The 11,868-nt window shown below is 55.9% G+C and overlaps 1 protein-coding gene across 1 annotated transcript; it reads right to left on the bottom strand.

Moving 5' to 3' along the window:
• Nucleotides 1-1,080: 1,080 nt before the first annotated feature.
• On the bottom strand, nt 1,081-2,436 carry SOX3 (SRY-box transcription factor 3). Its single transcript, XM_070289641.1, has one exon. The coding sequence runs from the start codon at nt 2,434-2,436 to the stop codon at nt 1,081-1,083; it is 1,356 nt and encodes a 451-aa protein (XP_070145742.1).
• Nucleotides 2,437-11,868: the final 9,432 nt, after the last annotated feature.

Below are 11,868 nucleotides of genomic sequence, written 5' to 3'. Positions count from 1 at the left end.
TCCTCCCCGCCCCGCGTGGCCGCTGCCGCCGCCGCGATCAACAAGTGCGTGGCCGCTGGGTGCTAGACTCCGCCTGAGTGTGCTCGCTCCCGGAAAGACAAATCGCTTTCTCCTTGGAGTTTCAGTTGAAAATACCGGGAGACGCCGTGTTTGCGATCACCAGTAGTTACAGAAGAAACCGTTCCAGATCACGCTCGCCTCCCCCCAGGCCCCCCACCCCCGGCCCCGGGACCCGACCACGGTCGCAGTACCGAGGACTGGTTCCCTCCCTAACCCGCACCTAAAGTTTCAGGCCCGCAAAATTACCAGGACTCCATTATGTTGGTTATAAAATTTATTGATCTCTCATTTAGGAACTGAGTAAAACCTTGAAAACCCTGAAACAAAATAGCCCCTTAGCCCTACCACCCAAACGAAATCCACATACATTAGCGCGACGAAATATCAAACAGATCACGGCAGAAATCACCAACTCAACAGCTTAAATGCGGACTGGACAGAAAGCTGTCCCACGGCCAGGGGCGGCGAGGCGGGAGACATACGCACACCTGGCTATAAATTAACATCGGCCTTGGCTGCCGCGCCGCGGCGGTCAGTTCCCACCCCCCCACCCCGAGCCCACGAGGAAAACAGATGCAACGCGACTGGGGGAGGAGGCGTTGCAGTTCTCAGGCCAGCCTCACCCAAGTCCGTTTGCCCCATTCACTCACTCCTCGGCTAACAGCAAACTAACGCGACAACATTTTCAAACGCAACAGAAAAACCCAGTAACCCAGGAGGAGGAGGTGGAGGTGGGGGGAGGCTTTTTCTTAGCAAACAACACAGCGGATTCCCAGCCTACAGAAGGGGAAGGGAGGGAAGGCGGCGAGGGGACGGCGAGCTCGAGAAAGTCCCATTTCCGCCGCTCCGGACTCCTTTCAGCTTTCGTACAAACCCCGACAGCTACAGCCAAACTTTCCGTCCTCCCCACCATCGGAACAAGGCAACAGTCCCAGGCAAGCAAAGCTAAACAACAAGGCGTCCCCACTCGGGGGTGCAGGGGCGGGGTGGGGCGGAGGGGCGGCGAGCGCCGGCGGGCGCTCAGATGTGGGTCAGTGGCACCGTGCCGTTGACGGCAGTCCCGGCGCCCTGGTAGTGCTGGTGCACGCTGTGCAGGCGGCCGCCCGGCAGCGGCGAGGCGGCGTCTGCCGCGTCCCCGCCGGGCGGCAGGTACATGCTGATCATGTCGCGCAGGTCGCCGAGGCACGCGCGCTGCGAGTGCGACGCGATGGCGGGCGGCGGCGAGCTGGGCTCCGTCTTCACCACCGTGCCCATGGGGCCCAGGCTCATGGCGGCGGCGGCGGCGGCGGCCGCCGCGGGCTGCTGCCCGTAGGCTGCGGCGGCGGCGGCGGCGGCGGAGGGCGCCATGCTCCCGTAGCCCGAGGCGGCGGCGGCGGCGGCCGCGGCGTTCATGTAGCTCTGGGCGCCGGGCGGCATCATGGGGCTGTACTGCAGGCCGGCCATGTCGTAGCGGTGCATCTGCGGCAGCGCGGGCGGCGGCGGCGGGCTGCTCATGGTCGCGGGCGGCGCGTAGCCCAGCTGCTCCTGCACCAGCGAGTACGCGCCGTTGGCCCAGCCGTTCACGTGTGTGTACGTGTCCAGGCGCTGGCCCACGCCCACCGGGCTGCTGGCGGCCGCGGCGGCGGCGGCGGCGGCGGCGGCGGCCGCGGCGCCGGGGGGCAGCAGGCCGCCAGGCAGGGAGTACTTGTCCTTCTTGAGCAGCGTCTTGGTCTTGCGGCGCGGCCGGTACTTGTAGTCCGGGTACTCTTTCATATGCACCGCGCGCAGCCGCTTGGCCTCGTCGATGAACGGCCGCTTCTCGGCGTCCGTCAGCAGTTTCCAATCGGCGCCCAAGCGCTTACTGATCTCGGAGTTGTGCATCTTGGGGTTCTCCAAGGCCATCTTGCGCCGCTGCCCGCGGGACCACACCATGAAGGCATTCATGGGCCGCTTCACGCGGTCCTGATCGCTGCCCCCGCCGCCGCCGCCGCCGCCTCCGCCGCCGCCCCCGGCGCTCGCGCCCCCGCTGCTGCCGCCGCCTGCGTTCGCGCCGCCGCCGGCGTTCGCACTACTCTTGCCTGCGCCGCCCGGGGCTGCCGGGCCGCCCGCGCCTGCCGCTGGGGTGGGTGGCCCCACGGGATTCTTGAGTTCAGTCTCCAGCAGGCTGTACATGGCCGGGGCGGGAAGAAGGTGCGCCAGGGTGGCGGGAGGAGAAGGCGCTCCCGGCGCTGGAGCGGCCACGGTGAAAAGGCCTGGGGACTCCGTCGGAGGGGCGCTTGGGGGCCGCTGGGCCCGCGGGTCGGGCGGGAAGGGCAGGCTGGCCGCAGTGGTCCGCGCCAAGTCAGCGGGACCCAGCAGGCTGCTGGCACCTGATGCGTGGTCTCGGGCAGGTCGCATTCGCAGTCTGGTCGGGCGCTCGCCGGGCCTCTTATATACCTGCTCGGATCCCCCGGGGTTGGGGCTCGGTCCGCCCCTCGCCACCCGGAGGCCCGGTGATTGACAGGCTTGCAGTGATGCGCCCTGGCCAATCATCACGGAGCCCTTGTTCGGCCAGGCTGGAAAAAAAAAAAAGTTCGGGGAGTCCTTTCGTTCACCCCCACGCCTCTCTGAGGCCTGGTGACGTGTTGAGAGTTATTCAGAAGGCGGGAGTCCCGGACAGCCGCTCAGGGACCACCAATTAGGGTCTCAAAAAGTTTGAAAGAACGAAACTCGAGGAGGTGACGGAGGGGGGAGGGGGGCGCGAGCCGGTTTGGGGGGAGGGGGCAGGGGGCGCCCACAGGGTTCCGAAAACAACTGTGTCAAGGCCGGGGGCGTCCGGTCCCGGGGCCACCCTGCACAGCTTCCCGCTGTCTGCGCGGAGGTACTCCGACCGCTTCTGCTGCCAGCGCTAAGGGACACAGGACATGGCCAGCTACCCAGGCGGCCTTGGAGACTCGGGGCGCAGTGGAGGTACTCCGGTGCTGGGCTCCGAGAAGCCCTCCCTGGAATCGGCCCCGTTTCGGTAGGACACTCCGCCGGGAAGCCCCGGGCCAGCGCGCCCAGCGCTGGGCGGGGGTCAGGGAGCGGGGCTCGGGAGACAGGCTTCGGGACCGCGGGGCGCACTGGGGCTGCGAGCTTTCGGTGGATTGCCCGGCGCCCGGGCCGGGCCGAGACGCTCCCATGCGGTGGTGCGGGGAGTGCTTGGGGCTGGGGGCGGAGGAGTGAACCGGCCTCAGCTCTCTTCTCCCGGCCCCCGTTTAGCGGCCCCTTTTTGTCTCTGCTCTCTGGCCATTTCGGTTTTTCCAGTCCGATGCCCCTGAGGGGGAGGGTCGGGCCCCTTGGAAAATCCGTTTTCATGGCAACACAGAGCCTCTCTAAGTGAAAGAAAAGTTTCTTGAAGGGGGGGGGGATGGTGGCCCGAGAGGAGCCGAGGCCGTCCTGGGGCGCCCCCTCCACCGGCCGCGCACCTGCCGGGACCACTGAGCGCTGCTTTCGCCGCGCAGCCGCGCCGCCTCCCCGGGGAGCAGGCGCTGCTAACGGATGCCGTCCTCCTCCTTCTTCTTTTTTTTTTTTTTTAAATAGCCTTCCGGACCGGAGCCTCGAGACTCGGAGCGCCACATTCAACCGCTTGTCGGGGTTGTCTGCCGAAGAATAGCGGCGCGGGGAAGCCCGGCAGCGGGTAGCTGGCACCCCGACTATCGCCGCCTCCAGCCCAAGCTAGTGGCTCAGCGTTTGCAACTCCCGGAGACGCCCGAGGCGACCGGTGGGAAGGAAAAGCCAACCCCGGGCAGAGGTGGCAGAGACTGAAATAAGTGTTCCCACTGTGTGGCCCACCAACCCCCCCTAGCCTCGTGGAAAGATGTGGAACCCAAAGAAAGGCGTATATCCTAAGTGTGGAAAAAAAAAAAAAAAAGCTCCAAACCGAGGTTTTTAGCTCCTTATAATGCAAGACCCAGCGATCCTGGGAAGCCTGTGTGCCAGGAGCTTGCTTCCCCGTTTCTTGCACAAATTATAAAGTAACCCGCTGTGACTTGGGGGACGCAGAGCAGGCCAGCCCGCCCTGGGGCCCACGGACCGCTAGCACCAGAATCCTGGCTCCCAGCAGCAACGTCTCCTGGAAGTTTGGGGTCTCGAAACCCGCCTCTTAAGTTTGGGTTCCACTTGGTTCTGTTGCTCTTCTGGGCGGAAGGAAGCGAACGTATACAGTCAAGGGCTGCTGCGATCGTTTGAATGGTTCTACGCATTTAGGCTTTTGAAGTAAACTATGTGGAATGGTTCTGTGTATGAGTCCTGTGTGTGTGCGCGTGTGTGCACGCCCGCGCACGCGCGCACGGGTATGTGCACTTAAGTTGACATGGACTGGAAGGCATGTTTCAGAAAACAGAAGTGATTCGACAGTCTCCACCTGCAACTGTTTTCTTGCCAGACTGGGTGACACAGACAAAATTTCCTGGGCAAACCCACCTTCTCCCCAAGAAGTCAGTGTGCAGTAGCCCTGCCCTTCTGGCCGCCTTTCCAGAAGCTCTCTCAGGTTCTCTGGGCCTCTGAGGCTGTTGCTAAGTGAAGCGCGTTTTAGGAAACTACCCAACCGACGCGCAGCCTGGCGTCCAGTAGCCTGACAGATGTCAGGATTCTTTCCAAGTTTTAGGACCCAAGTAAGCCGTTGTGGTGACAGCGCCTGGGCTGCCTACTTGCCTAGGCAAGGGGTGCGGTGCCCGGCCGGCGCTTCTCGCCGCAGCAGGTTATCTGGGGGAACTAGTCACTGCTCCCAGCTGTTTGTCGCTTGCTCACACCCATCCCGCGGTTTAGGTAAGCTCCTTCTCACATTAAGGTCCTTCTTCCAGATTTATGGCAATCTTGCTAGGATCAGACACCCTCTCCCACACTCCTGGCTTCCCTCGGAGGTGACGATTAAACCGATCTCTGTGCCTGGTAGCTCTGGGGTTGTCTGCCCAGCCCCAAGTCAAGTGTCACACCGACGTACCTTCGAAACATTTTAGAGGACACGTTCTCAGCCCATACTACCATTTCAGTAATCAAGCGAGATTACCATCATGGGGGTGGGGAGATGGAGGGAAGGCAGAAGGAAACAGTTCTCTTAGCAGTACCGGCGCAGGCACCGGCCAAGCGACGACTTTCCTTGCGGGTCGGGAGAAGCTTCACGGCAGGTACTACCGCCCGAGGGTGCTCGGTACAGGCGCTGCCCGCGGGGAAGCTAGACGTCCGGTGGAGCCCCAACCGGTGTCTCCGACCCGCACCTGCACCCCGCGAGGAAAGCAGAGGGACACAGCGTGATTCGGGAAGAGTCCCTTCCACTCTTTGCTGGAGGAGAGCGTGTTCGGTAGCTCTCACTCCCTCGGGGCCTCCGGGAGCCCTTGGGCGGCAAACAGAGCCCCCCGGACGGCGGGTAGGGAACTCGGCCAAGCACGCCGTCCCCATTCTCCCCACCCTCTGGAGAGAGCTCTGGCTCTCTCGGACTGGGGCTGGGCCTGGGGATTCCAGGACCCAGGGCGTGGCAACAGCGCCGTTTGTTGGCTTCGGTTGGAAACTTCACCTATAGGCGCCCCTTCTCTCCCTACGGGGGCTTCGAGGTCGCCCCAACCCTCCAAGGAGAGGCAGCTGCATCGCTGCGGGCAGAAGTGGGACTCTCCTTAGAGGGCTGGTGATGGCAAAACTCGGGGGGTGGGGTAGGCTCTAGTGTGGGTGGCCCTGCAGGCTCCGGGTGCCTAGGGCGTTTCCAACTCTGCCTTCCTGCGGTTTGCGGAAATCCAGTGTCCCAGGAGCGTCGTATCTGCAAAGTGAACTCCTTAGCACTTGGCCTGAGAGCTACTAGTCGAGCAGGGGAGGGGCTGTCCCAGGGCTCGCGCGGGGGTGCCCCCGTGGAACCCTGCTCCGCCACTGCTCAAGGCGGGCTTTTTTCCCCGAGTCTTCGGCTCAATTAGGACCCCGCCTCTTAGAAGAGGTGCCCTTTGCGTGCTGGGTGGGATGGAATGGGTGTGTATCAGTGTCCGCTCCGGGAGCTGCGGCCTGACAATAGAGTCAAGTGTTCGCCTTTTTTCAAGTGCAGTCGAGCCCAGCGAGGGGTCCAGCTTTGAGGAAGTGCGAAAAACTTATCCCGAAGACCCTCAGAGAAGCTTTGCTTGCCAGCAAGGGGTGGGGGAAGTTTGCCGGTCTAGAGACAGTCTTTTTTCTTATTTCTTCCTTGAGAACAACCCTTCATTATTTACTCTGGCTCCTGGCCAAGAGGGTGTATTTAGGCCCCAGATCGAGGGCCTTGACCACGAAATCCGGAGCTTAGGTCTGTTGTAGAATCATCTCCCGCAAAAGGTCGCAAAGGTCACCAGATCTCCAACGAGGCTCGAAGAGACAGCCGAGCACCTCGCAGCTGTCGAGGTCTCAGTCTGATACCCGCAGCACCTCTCATCCCCCACCCCCCCCACCCCCCCCTGCAGCTCCCAATAAAGCTCTCGTCCTTCAGAATCTGGGAAGGAGCTGACGGTCCTAGGCTGGCGGTGCAGTTTGCAGTAATAGCCTAGTTGACGCTCTCCAAGGAAAGCTTACTAGGAGCCACCAAGGTGTGCGGTGACACGGTCCTCAGGGTACCAAAAAGTCTCCAGTGGGCGGGCCAACTGTATTCTATCGCACTTTGATGTAGCGCTTTTTAGGAGTGAGGGTGTACTTTTAAAAGAGTTTCCGAATTGGCTTCCCTGAGTTAGCTGAGCTGCGGTCGGTGGGTACGGGGAATCCCCTTGGCCCAGACCTTGGCGCTCAGTTGCAGAGTCCTGTCCACCTGCAGGGTGTGACGACGAGGATGCCAGCCGTTTTCACTAGGTGTCGAGCCACTGCCAGGAATTTGGCAATCTCTACCTTCAGCGCCCTCTCTGCCGACCTCAAAACGCGAGCACTGCCAAACGCCACCCGAATACAGCCACCTCCCCCGTGGGAAAGGAGGATCTGCCCGGGAACTGGGTCCCACTGGCGGAGCGTCTTCCGGGTCACTGTAGTCGATCTGCCGGCCTCGCCCCCAACCCCTACACGCGCTCAGCCCTCTGAGCTGCGGGGACCCGCCCCCCGCGGAGCAGCCTCCCGGCACCCAGCACCCTACCCTGCCCTCCCGCTGGGCCAGTCGCCTTCCTTCCTTCCTTCTGTGGCTGCAAAGGCACGGCCCTCTCCGGCGGCGAGGTGGCCTGCCAGAAATCGGGCCTGGGGAAACAATCAAAAAATCGTTATCTGTATGGAACGTGGCTGGAGTTATTCCACTTCCCCGTATCTCATCTACACGCTTATCGAGACCTGGGGGGAGGAGGTGGTGGCGCGGCTCCATCGAGCGGGCGGTGCTTCCCGGGGAAGGATGCCCGTCTGGTCACGGGACCTCCCGGCACCTCCCGTGGGACCCGGCCGGCCCGTCGGCCCCAGCCCTAGGGGGCGCGGGATAGCGGGGCTGGGGGCTGGGGAGAGCGCGCCCTGGAGCAAATTTTAAATCTCAAGACAGCAGACAGCTGTTTTCCTCCCCCCCCCCCACCCCCCGCCTTTTCCTTTTCTTTTTCGCCTTTTCACTTTCTTTCAAGAGAGAGGAGAGCTGTGGAATTCGATGCGCGGAATCTCTCCGTTCTCTTCCCCTGCCTTGCCGGCCGTCATTGCTTTTCTTGGCACTAAACCTCGGCCGCACACCTACTATGGGCTACCCGGCGCTGCCCGGCGCTGGAGCAGACCACCGCCCTCCCCCGCCCCCCACTTCCGCGTCCTTCAGCCGAGAGCGGCGGCGGCCCGGGGGAGCGCCCGGAGGGCTGGGGACCGCGGCGCGCCCCGGCCGCCGAGGGCCACGCTCGTCCCACCCCGCGCGCGCTTTCCCCTCCGCGGCGCGGAGCCGCGTGGCCCGAGCGGCTGAGACGCAGAAGCGCCCGTGGGCCGGGAGCTCTGGCGCCGTCGTCCGAGTGGCGGGCGAGCGAGGCTCCGGGGCGGCTGCTGGCGACGGAGAGCCGGGCGGAGGACGCGCGGTCCGGGAACGGCGAGCGGGCCGCCGCCTGCCAGGTACGGAGGCCGCCGAGCCTCGGGCCGCCCCGTTGACGCGCGGGTTGGCTGTCAGACGGTGCGACAGGGCGAGGTCTGCGGCGAGGCCCGGCCGCGCCGGCGTTTTGGCGCCCCGGTTGCGGTCACCCCGATTCCATTTCTCGGGAAAGCGTCGCCGGGTTACGACCCCGAGGCTGGGCAAAGGTGATGTTTGTGTCATTAACACCGTCTCCCCTCGTTTCCCAACATCTTTCTTCCCCCAGCCCAGCCGGGCTCGCATTTGAACAAGCAACGGGCCGAACGTCGCGATAACCCTTCCTAATGGGAAAAAAACTGCCCCTTTTGTGGAATGGTTTCTTTACAAAGCCAACAACCAACCTTATTTTCTAGTTCCAATGGCTATCCCTTTATGAGTTATATTATTAAAGAAATCCGATACTAATTGTGCCGATTTAACTTGTTAATTAGTTGCAAATAAACTATTCATTAGTGGTAAAATAAAATAAAACCCATGTGCCTAGATATCATTCCACATTCACATATTGTAGTGTCTGCATAGCATAGGCATACTAAATTAAGTTCCTAAAAGGTTTCTCCTCAGGATAAATAATTAAAATATATTCTACTTTAATTGACATTATAGAGGACATAAATGAGCTTTTCCTTTTAGAAAGAAATAGCCATTTCTAAATAAAGCTTGCAGTCTGGAGAATGGCGGCTTCAGCCAAATGAATAGTCATTACTACCTTTTCAACGACGTGGGCCTTTTGATCAGAAAAGAAATTAGCTCTAAAAAACAGACAATGGAAGCCTGCCCTGCAATAGGAAGAAAATTAGACGGCCAAGGCTCTTCACAACACCTATTTCTATAAACCATAGAGCTCCTTGCTTTTCAATTACAGCTGTTCATTTCATATAAGGAAAGGGGAAAAACAGGCCTCTAATGTAAACTCGCTTTCACCATAAAGCCTTGCTCCTGGCATGCAGCCAGGCTACCTACTTACTATTGTTTTTAGTCCTCTCATCAATTAGCTAATACTATATATTTTAAATGACTCTGAGGGTATTCACAGACTCTCTTCCCCCTTCCCCACCCAGACAAAACCCAAGCTGGACTCCCATGAAAGGGCTACCATTCGGTGCACAGACACTTAAATGTATAAAGTTTAATGTTTTTATTGTTCCTCAAAGAAAAACCATATTGAAAACCCTGCTTTGTTTTTTTTCCTATATTTCTTAGCCCATTATTGAAAGACCCAGACGAGGTGATGACAGGGGAGGGACATAAATGAGCAGCTTTCAGGATTGTTTCTAATTGTTCAGAGAGCTAAATCCATCTCCAGATCATTTTTCTGTGCCCTGTAGACCATAATTTGGTTTATACATCTTTGTGTTTTTAAAATATGCATCTTGAAATTTGCCAACCCCATTGGTTTGGTGTCATTAGATATAATTTCATTAAAAAAAAATTATGACCTCTCCACCATTTGGGTGAAATTATCTAGTCGGCAGGAAGAAAAAAATCCCATTTGTAGGATGTGCTACAAAATAAAATCTTCAACATACATAAACCAAAAATATGAGAAAAATATTTGGTAATAATACCAAAGAGTCTTAATAAGCCTTTGGCTGCATGTTCTAGAAACATCAAAGCAGAGTCATGGGTTGGGAAGGCTTTGCTTCCCTTGAAAGTAAAATACTTATCATCTGATCTTTGTGAATCACTATGTAAATTCTCTGGAGAACTAAATAATAGGGCAATACTATAGGGTTAGTCTGGGAACTTGCAGATTTGTGTTGTGTTCATAAAAGGACTTAAAATTATTTTTAAAAATTCAGTCAAAGAGGATTGATTTGCTCACAGTAAAACTAATGTTTTTTACCTAACTATAAAATCATTTAAACAAAATAACACAATAACCATGAACTTGTCCGTGAAGGATGTCATTCCCTTTATCCTTTAAACAACCTAGAGATAGTCTGCCAATGTAGAAGGAAGGAATGGACAAGAGTAGAGCCACTAGGATGATTATTCAAAGTGTTTCCAAAGAGCAACTACAAAAAATGGTACCCAAATGGTTTATGCTCCTGTTTCCTTGTATTCCTTATTGAGTATGCTTCTATTCAATGGTTTTCTACCATATTTTTTGTATCAAGGAAATTATTTATTATGTTTGCTTTGACTCTTGAGCATTTACTTCTTTGCTACTTTGTTCAAATGGATGTCAGAATAGAGTTACCAGAAGCATTTTGCCAAGGAGCACAGAGTTGCCATGTCATTGAGAAGATCCCCTGGAGGAGGAAATGGCAGCCCACTCCAGTATTCTTGCCTGGGAAATCCCATGGACAGAGGAGCCTGGCTGGCTACAGTCCATGGGATCACAAAGAGTCAGATACAACTGAGCCACTGAGCATGCACGCATGCATGCTGAAGAAAGGACTCTTTCTTGGCCATAAAGTCCCTTGAATCCGTGAGACCATGAGATGGTGTCTGTTTTCAGAAAGAATTCCACAGGTTGGAAATCATCAACTTGCCAAGGCGAGGTTTCGTGGCAGAGGTCAGCAATGTGTGATCACAGATCGGTAACAAAGTTGTCCAGACCAAGAGCTGCATGATTATTTTGATGGGTCCAACTCTATATTACAGCACTTGGCTTTTATTTTGAAGAAAGATTCAGGTATGTGATGTTGTGGGCAGTTGAGCTGAAGTTTGGGGGAAAGTACAAAAACTGTCTGCAGAGAGGCCTGAAGGTCTGTCTACAGTAGCTTTGGAATGGGACAATATATTCAGAAGGGGAATATAGAAAGAAATGTTTCTCTGGATGTTGACATGAGGTGGAGCCTGGGTGTTTACACTTTTCTGAATGAGTTCAGCAGATTGTTTTCTTTTCTTTCTTTTTTTTTTTTTTGAGAGATAATTGACGTATACTATTATATTAGTTTCACTGTACATGATTTATTAAATATTTATGTGTATTCCAAAATGATCACTGCAGTAAGTTCAGTTAATATCCATGCCCATACATAGGTGCTTTTTTTTTTCTTGTGATGGGGACTTTTAGGATCTATTCTCAGCAACTTTCAAATACACAATACAGTATTATTAACTGTAGCGGGCACATTTATTATTCTTCCCGAACTTCAGTTGTCTCATCTGAAAGAAGTGGGTAGTCAGGCCTTCTTCAGTGGCTTAGGGTAGAGATTCAGTGAGATAATACAACTGAAAGCATCTGGCATTCTGTCTAGCACAGAGCACCCTCAATTAAGAGTTATTTTGTTTTTCAACTGGGCTTTCTTATTCCTGTGAAACAGGATTGAAAATTCCTCTAGTGTGGGGGAGAGGGGCCCATGTCACTTTTCTTCCCCCTTACATGGCTATGCACAGATGTTTCTGGAATGAATCATAGTCCTTGAGGAAGTCCTTTTTGAATGAGAGGAAAAAAATGAACTAATTACTCCATGGTTCCAATTCGGCATCTCAGTCTCCCACATTCAGCCCATCACTTGAGATTGTTTCCGTCAGGGCCGTCTAGAGAGCACTCACTGACATGAGGGGGGCTTTGGTTTGTGACAGAGGGGCCTCTTGTGTTTAATTCTGAGATAACATAAAATATCCTTAATAGTAGAGACATGCCTCTTATTAAAAATGTACAATTAGTGTCACATGGGTCTTACATCCTTTATTTTTGCCTAAAATGTAAGTTTTAATTTTTTTCCTTCAGAGCTCAATAGAAAGGATATTCTTTCAACAGATTGCATCAGGAGTCGTGTTGAAGCAAGAGCCTTGTTCTGATTTCATAGCTTTTATGTTTTCTCTGAGGTCTCAGAAATAGGCACAGT

The sequence above is a fragment of the Ovis canadensis genome, chromosome X (assembly GCF_042477335.2).
Source record: "Ovis canadensis isolate MfBH-ARS-UI-01 breed Bighorn chromosome X, ARS-UI_OviCan_v2, whole genome shotgun sequence".
NCBI classification, from domain to species: Eukaryota; Metazoa; Chordata; class Mammalia; order Artiodactyla; family Bovidae; genus Ovis; species Ovis canadensis.
This window is presented reverse-complemented; position numbering and strand designations above follow the sequence as displayed.

Bases quoted from the DNA above. Each gene is read 5' to 3' on its own strand.
- SOX3 (XM_070289641.1), bottom strand. From the start codon at position 2,436: ATGCGACCTGCCCGAGACCACGCATCAGGTGCCAGCAGCCTGCTGGGT.